General features: G+C 40.7%; 1 protein-coding gene across 8 annotated transcripts in view; it reads left to right on the top strand.

Moving 5' to 3' along the window:
• Nucleotides 1-2,112: 2,112 nt before the first annotated feature.
• LOC109486270 (ran-binding protein 3-like) overlaps nucleotides 2,113-13,147 on the top strand; it is a 20,674-nt gene continuing 9,639 nt past the window's right edge. The window contains exons 1-14 of one of the 8 annotated variants that reach the window (XM_019790044.1): nucleotides 2,215-2,661; nucleotides 5,691-5,758; nucleotides 6,972-7,008; nucleotides 7,621-7,665; nucleotides 7,911-7,991; nucleotides 9,071-9,217; nucleotides 10,159-10,245; nucleotides 10,435-10,490; nucleotides 10,738-11,024; nucleotides 11,394-11,502; nucleotides 11,736-11,830; nucleotides 11,955-12,156; nucleotides 12,540-12,683; nucleotides 13,104-13,139. In XM_019790044.1, coding sequence (XP_019645603.1) covers nucleotides 2,547-2,661; nucleotides 5,691-5,758; nucleotides 6,972-7,008; nucleotides 7,621-7,665; nucleotides 7,911-7,991; nucleotides 9,071-9,217; nucleotides 10,159-10,245; nucleotides 10,435-10,490; nucleotides 10,738-11,024; nucleotides 11,394-11,502; nucleotides 11,736-11,830; nucleotides 11,955-12,156; nucleotides 12,540-12,683; nucleotides 13,104-13,139 — 1,509 coding nt within the window. In that variant the 5' untranslated portion in view covers nucleotides 2,215-2,546. The other 7 variants (XM_019790047.1, XM_019790042.1, XM_019790049.1 and 4 more) reach the window with 7 other exon arrangements.

Raw genomic sequence — 13,147 nt, 5'->3', positions numbered from 1 at the left:
CCGGTAAATATTGTACAGTCCCTATGATTCTCTACAGATGTGCGGCACGGACAATGCTGCCCCCGCGCTTCGGTCAAAAGTTCACCCTGTTCTGATGCAATACACACTCCGACCCGTGCGCTCTCAAAGTAACCACGACATCCGTTTCCCTGTTACTGTTGATTACTTTAGATAAAATGAAATGAAACATAATATAACATCCTGCTCAGTTTATTTCTAGATCTCTTGCTGTGTTTAACTCCTAGCCTGTGTTACACAAGAGGTTAATGACCCCCACCCACTTCGGGGCGGCCGACCGCCAGGAGCGCGATTAGTCAGGCTATGTTATCTCCATGCTGTAATCTCCTAGCAGATCTTTCGGTTGGGTGGCAAAAACAGTATCCATTGGCCATCCTGTATCCATTAGCCAACCAAAGCTAATGGACACTCCTCTGGCCAATGGATACTGTCTTGCCACCGAAAAATCTGCTTGGAGATTACCATGCTGCACAGGCCTAAGGTTTGTGCACACGCACGTGCCAAAGTAGTGGGTGCAATTCTGATGCATTCCGCCAGGGGGCGCAGCTGCTTGGAAGTCTTGCTGTTCGTGAGGCTGTGGATGGGGGGAGTTCAGTAGCCTGACGTCCTAGACAGGCAAGGTAGACTGGTAAGGTAGCCTGGTAAGGTAGACAGCCCAGGTTTTTCCGTAAACCTACCTAAGAACAGGCTGTTGGAATGCTGGACAGATAGTCCCGTCCATTTACTACGATATTCTGACATCTATAACTACATAACAGTTATAACGTTACTGTAATTCTATAAAGTTACATGTGTAACTACAATAACCATTTGTAACACTGTAGTAACGAGAAATGATGTACACACAAGGGGTGGCTTTTACTCAATGCCGTCTTGTGTACTTTAGCTAGAAGTTACTGTTGATTGAAGTTGCTTAGGTTGTTGGCTGTCCTCAATGCATAACGTTAACTATAATTTGAATAAAAGGATATTGATGTGATCATAAAATGTAACGGGAGGGGTCCTAATTCCGACCTATGTTCCATGCAAACGCACATACCTTTGGTAATGGTTTGTCTCACCAAAAACCCGCCTAATACGAGCTATAATATTTACAGATAAAGATAACAACGATTAAAGCTAAATAGCTGTGTATTTCACTTTAGTGTGGCGCCTTGCACCCAAGCGTAATGGTTCGCGAAACTTACGGCAGGTTTTTCGTCATTCTGCCGGTGGAACGTTCTATCGCAAAAGGGGTGCCCTAATTCCGACCTAGTATCTAACAAAGTCCAATCTGAGGAGAGAGTTAGGTATCTAAAATACACAAATTATGACTAAAACAATCTATAACTATTTTTCTGTCCCAAACAAGTCTTCTTTGTACCATTACGCTACTTGCTCCAAAGCGGCTGTTTCAAAATCAAAGCTGCGTTTTTTAACACGCTCGTCAACCCCCGAACAAGCGTCGAATCTATACAGATTTTTCAATCGTCTGTTATCGGAGCGTGCGAACTGGAACAAACTTTGTGAGAATACCGATATCAACACAGAAACTTTGTCCATTCTTGTGGTTATTTATAGGCACGTGCTCCCATGCATAGCGCGGCGACAAGGATTTTTCAAACTAGTACGGAATTAGGGGTAGGTCGGAATTAGGACACCCCCCGTTAACGTTTAACTGGGAATGATTTTATGTAAACAAAAAGTGATGACCGAAATAAATATGACACAGTGTAATAAATCATGTACTTCTTCTTATTGACCTGTTCAATTATCAACACATTAATGCTGATTATTTTGAAATTGGAAAAGACCTTACAAGCAAAGTGCCCAAAATGGCTGAACCATGATGTCATAATCAACATGGCGGCGCTCATTGCCCTAATGGTAAAACAGAAGAGGTTTTGTTTTTTGCAAATCTGTAATAAAGGTTTTTGAAAAAGGGCATGCAGTCTCCATTTAATTGACCAAAGGCTGATTTATCATATTCTCATGGGTATTTCAATTTCCCGCGAAAAATGAGGCACCGCCGACTGCAGAAATCACTTCATAACGAATATTCTGATTGGATCAATACTAAAGAGTCTTTCATCAGAGCTGCACAAAAAGAGCCAATTACAGCCCGCGTTTCAGATTACTCTAGGGTCCGCGCTAGGCATGACGGGAGAAAAGAAAGCCCATCATGGCGGACGCTGGTGTTGCAGGTGAGGAGTGGAAAAATACTGGAACTTGTTTCTCTTTCGCATGCGCCCTCCATGACAATCCATACCTTGCTTTACAGCTAGGCGGGAGCATAGAAATATTTTTTCCCTTCTGTAGACTCTTGAGCCGTAAAGTTGAGCGGCCAGGGCCGAGCAGGAGAGGAAATGAGCCGCGTTTAGCGCCCTGTATTTTGTTGATCGCTGGTTCCGGTCTTAGCCGGCTTGCTCCGATTTGTGTACAACACATTAAGAATACACCACGGATAAGTGCAAGGCTCTTCACGGGCCATATTTACCATTCCGCGGGCCGTCTGCCAATCTTGTCAGCCTTTGTGCATGTGACTGATCATGGCGCACGTTTTTCTTGAGCGCAAAGGCGCGGTGATGCATCAAAGTGCAAGTGTAAAGACCGTGTGCAAGTTTTTGCCGCCAGGTTGTTGCTCTAGTGTCATTAGAAACAAAGGTAAGATGTAGGTAAGACTACACAATTACATCTTATCATCAGATCTTACCCTGTTGCTGTAGCTGTAGCTGTCGACGATACTTGATTAACATAATCTGTGATGGGTGTATTTTGACGATAAAGTCATAATGCCTGGTATGTGATCCTTTTCTCCTCTATGATATTTGCACAGTTTATTTTTGTTTGCAGTATACCGTTTCTTGACCTTACAGATAAGATCAGATGAAATTTCACATGCAGTTACCACTACACAATCAGAGGAAATGTAATAAAAATCAACATGGCTGATTCCATATTTTTTAGAGACTTCAAATCTTCAAAAGTAAATTATAGATGTGCATTATAAAATGCTATTGATACATCACTATACATTACCTATCTCTAGCCTTAAATCCACATTAATAATAATTATTTTAGTATGCCAATATTACGTACTTGCCAGTGCCTTTGAAAGGAAGTAAAAGGAGACAAAGTGTCACATGGCCTCCCATGTCCCACTGGGTGCATTAACCTTCTCTCCCAGCAGACCTAATTGGCTTACTAATACTAATAGACTGTTTCCCAACCTGTTCTGGACTATGGAGAGCTTTTGCCTATCTCGTAATCTCTTTTAAAGCCCTGCATGGATACTTTTCGTCCTTGCTCGGTCACAGATAAAAGAAAGTCTGCTATATGATCTCTGAAAATGTATCCAGTTGCTTGATCTATTTTGTGTTATGTAATTTGTTCTATCTGGATGTCTAACCTTCACTAACATACTTTTTTTAAGAATCTGAGAAAGCTGTAAAAATGAATATAAATCTGCTGAAGCCTGAAGGTGATCAACTTTGCAAACTGAGAAGAAAGAGACTTAACACCGAAAAAGTAAAATAGGTTTGGTAACCACAGATAGCCGACAAGCCTTGTTTTTGGAGTGACAGCTGATAGGAGTTCACGTATTGTTTTGACCCAGACATGTTAAGTGATGGAATGAGTGCATAACTCGATGGGAGGGCAGCAGCAGTAGGGCACCAGTCGTTATTGAGGACTTGTCATTTTATCACACCTTTCCAGGAACCCACCAATGGTACATGTACTTTTTTTGGTGGTCTGCAGTATTGCAGAATGTCAAAATTCGGAAATACTTTCTGCAAATACACAAGCCTCCATAGTACAAACCTCTCAGCCCAATATTTACATTAAGTAGGGATGTATACCTAAACTTGGGTATAGGTCCAGATTCAAGTCCAAATGTTTAGGTTCAGGTTCAGACTTGTGTATGGCATATTCAAAATTGCAAGTTTGCAAACATTTAACATGGGAATTGAGAAATATATGCAAGATAACTATCATAGAATCAGCAGTAAACACAAAAATTCTCAAAAATAAGTGTGCAGAAAGCAGGATTGTAAGATACTGTATTTTGTTGCACTATAAAAATCAGTGTGTTAGCAATGCACAACCTTTAAACCACCTCAAGGCACGAAGATGTTGATTTATGCGCATGCTGACAAGTATTATTTGCATTCATGTCCACTGAACTGAATATATTATATACAGGTAGTTGGTGTTACACAATCTCTTGCTGCCAGGGGCAGAATGGTAATGTCCAAGCTGATTTTTTTTGGTGGCTGCAAACTGTATCAAACTGGCCAGGCAGTATCCATTTGCCAAACAGTAAACGACTGAGTAATACCATTGGCCACACCGAAGGGCTGGCATAACTTAAGTTAAGATATTACCAGTACAAAAAGAAAAACTCGCCACAAATAAGCCAAAGCCCAAACCTCTGCTTGGAGATTAGCAGAATGGGCCCAGGAGTCTCCTCAAGGGGCCTGATCAGTGGAAGATGTCTGACCAAATCAGGCTAAACAGAAAAGTGAAAGTCACTGATGTTTGAATGTTTGCCAAGTCTTGCATAGAGTGATCATTCAGGTAAAATGCTCAGTCATAGAAGGTATGTGTGTTCATTCTTGAAAGGTTTTTGTCACTTTTTGATACATAAGTAGTCAAGGAAGTCTTTATTAAGCCTAAAATTACTGACTGATAGTTGGGGAGGTCACCTACTGATTCTGCCTTGTTTACATGTATGTACAGTACAATACATAAACTCCAAATTGTACATACCTCATAGTCATACTGTATATATTATTATACGTACACATATAGGCTTGAAATTCCCAATTCTGCATTGTTCTTGTACAATATAGTACACAACTCCAAATGTACATACATAGTCTTTAAATGTACATATGTACATGTAGGTTGACCTACTTTATTTGAGGAGCTGTGTTACACAGCAAGTGGATCATGTTACAAAATGTGCTGCTTTACTCTGCAGAACTTTGACTTCAGAATCGTCCAGGTTTAGCATGATTTTATGTTAAAAGACATCTGAAAATCCTTTGTAATAATAATATGCAGATGCTTGGATAATGGAGTATGGGACACTTGAAATTTATGTAATTAAAAGAGGAAGAACGAAGATGATAGTTGTTGTAACATCTTTCTGACAAGCTGACAGTTAGAATAAAGATCTCAAGTGTATTGCTCACCCCCCTCCCCAGCAAGGTTATCAGTCCAGTTCCAGCTAATTTTCTAAAATTAGGTTCACCATATATATCCCATAATTGGTGACCTTGGTAGCCATAGCAACTATACATGGGTTGCTCACTGCCCTAAATCTTGTCATGCTGTTGTCAGTTGTGTGGTCTATGTATCATACTATGGCTCAGAAGAAAAACCTTTCTCTTAAAATGCTAGAGAAATTGTAAAAGGGTTAGATTTTTGTGCAGAAGAAGTCTGTTCTAGCTTGATCGCCCCTTCCATCTGTTGCTTGAAGGTTCATGTATATAATCTGGCACTGCAGTTGTTTACTTTCTACAGAAATTGGTCCAGAATGATCTTGAATCTCATGGATTTGTAGCCTATATGTTTCTGGAACTTTGCCAGAAGCACATTTTCCTGAGGGAGGGTCTAGATGGGGTTTCTGCAGAAACCATAGATAATGCCAGATTAATTTGACAGCAGATTTCTTTATTTTTTGTCAGGTGAGGGAGGTGAGGCCTCCAAACCAGCCATTGCACCGGCACGGTTTGTCTACGGCAGTTCTGACAAGGTAGGACCATCATTTTATCTGTTTCAGGACCTTAAGCCACACACCAAATATGACTGATTATATTATAAGAGCGCATTTGAAATGCTATGGTTGGTACTGGCTATGGCTACCCACTCACCAACATGAAGTGTCAAGCATATTCATGTACTGTAGATCACTTTATCTTCATGGGAGCTCTTAGCTAAAATTTATGGTGATGCCAAGTGCAGAAAGAGGGGCAAGAGACAAATAATTTTGTAACAGTAATGTCTAATGATAAACTCTTGGTACAGAAGAAAGAGTGAAAACAGTGCTGCGAAAAATTTAGGAATTACAGTAATAAGGAAGTGGATGCTATGGCCTTAAACATGCCCTCTTTATGTCAACCTCCATTGACTTATGTGAGCTTCGTAATGAGAATGGGTTTTGAAATATGCATCCTGTTATTGATGTCTATTGTATGAGCCTTTCCAATCCAACCGACTTGGTCAGGCTAATGTTATATCCATCCATCAGCCTGTCCTGAAACCTTGCCTGACTAGGAAGGTTACAGAGAGGACACATTCCATTTCACAGGGTAGCAAAGTTCAGCTGTGTTGGTAGATGGCATCATGCAACAAATGCTTATAACTTAAGTTTCAAGCAGATTAAAGAGAGTATTTTTACTTTCAAGAGGTTGATTGAGCCACATTTCGGTGACTGTCTTTTCACCTTTCTCAGGGCAATTCTGATTGGTCAATTCTGACAATAGATGCGTTCCGAAATGCAAAGTATTTACATCTCTACATGTTAAACAGGGAACAGTACCTACAAGCTTCAAGCACTGATTCTTGATAAAGACTGGAGTTGTATAGTCAGAAATGTCTAAATGCCATGCATTGGAAGTTAAAGCTGCATTGTGTAAAATTAGGACGATACAGAAAGTAAATTTTCTGGTTTAAACCCTACTTCATTTCAAGTAAGTGCCATTCAGGAAGTGGATGTGCCAAAATATTTTCTCCTTAGTGTGTTTAAAAGTTGACAAAAACATGTCTGTTTACTTCCTGACTGCATCTTGTGTAGGCTGTGTTTGCATCAGAATTTTTTTCAATGAAATATTTTAATTTTTTTGCAAAAGTTTTACATAATGGCCCTTAGATTTTAGGATTTACGAGGGGAAAGGTAGTAAGTATGACGCTTGTTTAATCTTATGATGTTTCGTTGATTAGTGCTGACCAGTTCATTTCTGTTTCAGGGTTCTGGCAGTGAGCCAGCTTCAGACAGTGAGGACAGTAAGTCTCTTCTTTTTTCAGATTTCTTAGTTTTACTCATTTTTTCTACACTTGTATTTTAATGCACAATGCAAACTGAATGCAGTTCAATCAGTCAAAATTACCTGTGTATTGGATTTTAGGTAAATTGACAGACATTTTGTATTGATTTCTTGATTCACAGTGTTCGAAATACCTGTCTGCAGTCTGCAATCTGCAGATAGATTTTCAAGATTGCAGAAGAAAAATTTATACAATCTGCAATTTTGCAGCAGGAAAAATTGGCACTTGGGATTTGGCGCTCTTGGCCCCAAGGACAGACAACACTTAAGCTCCTGTTCTGAAACAACAGGAGCTTCTTCACTAATTTGCATTAACCTTGTCTATCTTTTGTTTCTTTTTGGACTTCCAAAAATTGTCTTCACTAATTTGCATATCAATCAATAGTTCATGCTTATAAACTTGCAGGATTGTAGTATGGAGGCTTGTGCGTTTGCAGAAAGTATTTCCAAATTGCAGAACAAAATTTTGACTCTTCTGCAATATTGCAGAGCACTGAAAAAAAGTATTTCGACCACTGATTCAGGATGGATTTTTTCATATAATAAACCTCCCCCTTCTTTTCAATTTCAGCCAATGTTAGAGAGCACATTGCATCATTCCCTCCAGAATCATCAAGTAAGACCCATATTTTTTTAAAACACAACTTACACAAGTGTTGATTTATCATTTAGTAAATATTTTATGACATTATATTGCCTCACAAGGAAAAATCTTCAATATAGTTGGATATAGTTTTCATTGATGACAAGGACTATGATGATGAGTTTTCCTTATGACAGAAATCCTTACAATACAAGATTTATGATTTTGCAGTCACTGTGCACAGCTTGTTGATGCGTTGTATGCTGTGTCTCTCCTAGGTGTCCCACGAACGTTTGCAATGAAGCATGCACCCAACTATGCCTCCCACAGAACAGTCTGGTCGTCTGGTTACACCTCAGGTACGGCCTTCCCACAAGGCCTCACAAACTTCTGCCGACGGATGACATCTGAGAATGTCATATCTGACTGGAGAGAGAGCAAGAAAAACAAATAAACCTTGGATACAGGAGTTTTCTTTTACACAACCAAATTTTCTCACCTCAAGTGCTGGTGTTTCACTGTGTCTATCAGACACCTTCCTCAGTGCTTCTCCTGTATCCTATACTTTACCAACCTGATGAAACTGCTTTTGGAAACAATTGAACTTGTTCTCATTTTTCCATAGTTTCGGGAGATGTACAGTGTATTGTCTTCAGTATTTGCTGTTTTTTGGCTAACCAAAATGAATGCACAGGCAGATGTCATCCTTAGATTGGAGTTTGTGTGATGAAAAAGTGGCATAATTGGGAGTAGATGTTCCCAACTGACTGGGGCACACATGCACAGCTTTTCTCACTCATGCATTATAATGAATGTCTTATTCTTATGCTGTTCGATACCTTTAAAAATTCTCAGTTTTGTTGCAAGCAGGATTCAAATGATTTGCTGTTGTGCATCGAACGTAAAGCCTGCATGTGATCTTCAGTCAGTGGCTGTGTGCTAGACAGTGTCTGTGCCAAGACAGGGATGTCTGTGGTACCTTAGCAGCCCTCCAGACTGCTCCTATTTTAGGAGCACATGCTCCCATTAATTCAGTCGTTTGCCTATGGATTCTTTTTATTGGAAACAGAACTTTCATGCATCATAATGTCTATATCATGGACTGCAAAGCTTAACAGTCATATCATGACAGTCACTACACATTTGCTCTCTTGCCCACTGATCACGATATTTCCACTTTGTGAATCTCCATGTACGGAAAACATGTACATCTCCATGTACAAAAAACACAATATAAATGTTCTGCAAATTAATGTTTGATGCCATGATCTACCTTGTAAGTTGTACATAGATGTTTGCTGGTGCGCCCAAATTTTTAGGGTTGTGCTCCTAAAGTCACAAAGTTAGTCTGGAGCCCTGCTTAGGTACATTTTTTTTCCTGGAGCCGAAGACATTTTTAGGTCTGACCGCGAGTCGGTCTGGTTTCTTCTCTCCGCAGACGAGAGCAGCTGTGACGGTCACGACTTTCACGGCGCGGCAAACCGTCCCTCCTTCCTCAGGCCGTCCCGTTTGTCCGCAACCCTGGCACACTCCACCGCCCCCTCCTCATTTCCTTTATTTGCGTCCGCTTCCGGTGTCGCACCAGGTTGGTTGGCTGTGGTACTGCCACGGTACTTCATGTGTCCTTATGGTTAGGGTGGTCAAGAATTTTTTTTTGTTTTTTCCAAACTTTACTGGGGGCATATTTTTCAATTCATTAGGTTAATCCAATTACATCATCTTTGCAGTGGAATGCGCTATTTTTGGTGAGGCTAGTTTTTGCGAGTGTTGCTGGGGCATATTTTTTTCTTGAAATATTAAACCCTTTTGATGAAGTCCACATCCCCAAAACACACATATCTGTCAGGGTTGAAAATGCTACCTGCATAGTCAGGTAAGTGAAGGTAAAATTGGAATTTTGCATGTATTTCTGCACAGGTTCATACATGTACATGTATACTCTTGGTACATAATGTTTACCAGTATTTTTGCTGATGGGATGCCAGTTGTGCAAAGATGAGTTGCTTCCAGAGTAGCTAAGATGAAGGATAAACTGATTTGGAAAGAACTGCAGTTTGCTATATATGTTTAAGTTTAAGCCTGCTGGATTCATTTTGGTACTTTTGCTTGCTTGTTAGCAATTTCAACTGATTTTGATCTTGTATTGCAAATAGTCTTCATCTTGTTACTGGACACACAGAAACAATGCTGGCCCTACCAATACTACATATTTCTTTCTTTCTTAAGATGGAATTCTTTTCAGTGCAAAGTATACTAGTGTTGTACTAACAAACTAGGAATAGGAGATTTAATAGGAGCACTATTGTATTGTATGCATGCTGGATCTCAGAATGAAACCTCTCTCATGATATTATCTGTTGCTTAATACTAGATGTTGTACATGAGGTGGTTAGGACCTATTTCTCACGTACTCATACATGTGTGGTGTACATATGCCTTTACTATATTGATAAGGGTTAAATACCTTTACTATAAAAAAAGGAATTGTCACTCTTGCTAAGACAGACATTATTGTTGTTTCTTCAGGCTCTTCTGACACAAAACCTGTGAAATCAGCTTTCAAGTTAAGGCCAGCAACTCTACAGGTACCTGGCGAGGCTGGAGTAAGAAAAGGTAAGATGTGGACATAGCTCTGAGATTTCCTAGGAGCCTTGCAATAAAAGGTTTAGTAGGTAGGTATAATTTGGTAAAGGAATAAGTTTCTAATACTCTAGTTCAGTAAATCTAAATGTTGAAGCCTTTGATAGAGAATATGCTGAAACGGTGAAGCAAAACAGTGTTGTTTGAATTTGATCTACCCAGATCCCCCAGAAGCTGATAGCAACGGAGTAGACAAGCCAGTGGCCAAGGCTGAGGAGGTAAGGATTACAGGATACGAAAGATATGATAAAAGATTTCATCTCGGTAAGCGTACTCCAAATAATGTCATAGTTGTATCTGTAAAGGCTTCTGAATTGCTTTTGGGTGTCAAAGATATGTGTATACCTGTACATGTATAATCTTGGATATTTCGTCTGTCAGAGAAACAGTAACTTTGTTTCATAATATAGGAAACTTTGAGTGTAGCAGAGATGAGGAGTTTATATTTGCATGTGTTCTGTTCAGGACCCTCCAAGCTCCAAGCCACAACAGTCCAGGAAAAGAGCAAGCGAATGTTCCGACGATGAACAACATCAAACAAAAAAGGCGAAGAAAGAAGATTCTGGGCCTGAAACCCCGACTCCCGAGTCCACCACTGATTCCACGGAGCAGGAGCCCAGGAGGATATTTGGGATGTTCACTGGAACGTCTTCTGAAGAAGAGGACAGCAGGAAGGGGTTTAAGGAGTCTTCAGAACCTTCTGATGCCGCACCACCCGAGAATTACTTCTTACAGTTCCAGAACACTAAAAGGTCAGGAAAGGAAAAACTGGACATTCGTGTTATTTTCTGTTATTTTCTTTTTTGCCTGTGTGCACGTGTTTGTATGTACCACTTTTGACTGCAAAGCCTACGCTGACACTGGCCAAAGGTAGGATCATTATGGTAAGAAGAAGAATATTGTAAATGGCAGTGAAATGCTAAGGAATTATTAGCAATGCAGGTTCAATGACAAACTTGATACTGATAGAGAAGAGAAGCTACTGGTATAGATATCTAGATAAGACAGTTGAATGACTTTTATTACAATTTGTTATTGTTTGTATCATTACCATCAGTACTGTACAGAAATATTTTACCATAGGTAAGTATACCAACTCATCTCCATGCTTGTTGTTCCAGTAATGGTAGCAGTGCTGCAGAAGCTAGTACCACAGCTGCCCAGCCTGCCGAGCCTACTCCTGGCTTTGTCTTTGGGGAGAAACTGGAGGAGAGAGTGGTCACTACCCCGGTCAGTACATGCACTTTCAAGGCTTGTACATTATACGTATATTTCTGTACTATCGTGAAAGTTTTTTGTGGTTTGACTTTAGACAGGTTGGACTCTACACTGTACTAAGTGACTGGAATCAAATGAATTTGTATCTCCATTCGTCCTTTATCTTGTGAATCCCATACTTCGTGCCTTTGAAAATCCAAGGGTTTAGACTTTCTGGTTGTGACCCAGTTTTCTTGTGTGTACAGAAAACACAGTCTCCAGAGAAGGAGGAACCACCAAATAAAGAAAAGGCTGAGAGTGAGGACCATGAAAATTACTTCCTGCAGTTCTCAGCAACAAGGTAGGTGGTAGTGCTATGCCATGAAACCAGATGTAACAATGAATATAGCTTAGATTGGGCAAAGTTAAATGAAATACAGGCAGTTGTTGCTGATTGTTCTCAATTTTTACACATTGTTTTACAGCTCGTTGGAAACGGCTACCACAACGTCACCGTCTACCCAGACGGCGCCGGTTACCACCACGGCCACGACAGATGTGAACGCGACGCCCGCCGTCTTCGGTCAGAAGGCTCCGCCCCTCTGTACGGTCACCACGGTTTCGCCCACCAGCGGAGCCGCAGCCCCTTCCTTCATCTTTGGTCAGAACATGAATGAAAGAGTTGTGGTGAGGCTCAACTGTAGTTATGCATATCACTGTGGGTAGGGTGTGTGTGTGTGCCAGGACTCTAGCCCGCACTCTTTTTTCCGTCAATTGCAGGAACTTTGTGGCATATTACGGGAAACGTTTTAAACCAATCCGTCAACGTTCATGGACAAAAATCTTTGGTAAAAATATTAAAACATATACCCCATGATTTGCCTCTCAAAATGTGTGGAATTACGTTTTTAAAGGCTTGAAAATCCAAAATTTGCCCCCGGACCCCCCCTAGACTGCAAGCAGTGTGTTTGTGTGATCGTGTGCTTCTTTATTTCACAAACTCAAAGCCATTCCTTGCTGCCATGCTTGCTGAAATGTTTAACCGCCGCTTCGCTGTTGCACCGATTCAGAGCACGTGTGAAACATCATTGGACAAAGACAGGCAATCTCTGTCTGACTCACACCCACAGAGTCCCGCGCCCGCTGAGGACGAACAGACGACCACGAGCGAGCCCACCAGCCCAAACTTCAGTGACCTCAGCAAGAAGTCCGTGGTGAGATGTTGAAATTTGTTCTTGTGTCCCTAGTTTGTTTGACATGTTTGTTTTGCATAACTGGTAAACTGCCTTTTGGCATAACAAACCAGTTTCGTACAGTAAGTACAAGTTGTGTAAGATCAGACTGTTAGGTTTGAACCACTCATACTGGTAAGGACAAGTACTCTTTTCGATGAGAAGTGTTGTGGGATCTTTAACATGGTTGAGGTGTGGCGCTCCTCAAACATGAGACATCCGGCTTTACGCCCCAATCCAAGAGCATGTCCCTACCTGAAGATACGTACTCATTTTTGAGTTGAGTGAGGAATTAGGTGTAAATTGCCTTGCCTGAGAACACAACAGTTGTGCTACTACTAGCAGCTACACATATTATGGTTTGTCTCTACTTTGAGTCATTCTCTTTTCCATCTCTTTCAGGAGACAACTGCTACTAGTCCTGCTGAGTCAGCAACGAAACCTGA

The sequence above is a fragment of the Branchiostoma belcheri genome, unplaced genomic scaffold (assembly GCF_001625305.1).
Source record: "Branchiostoma belcheri isolate BF01 breed outbred unplaced genomic scaffold, Haploidv18h27 scaffold8, whole genome shotgun sequence".
Classification (NCBI taxonomy): Eukaryota; Metazoa; Chordata; class Leptocardii; order Amphioxiformes; family Branchiostomatidae; genus Branchiostoma; species Branchiostoma belcheri.
Note: the sequence above shows the minus strand (reverse complement) of the source record. Positions and strands in the feature narration are given on the sequence as shown.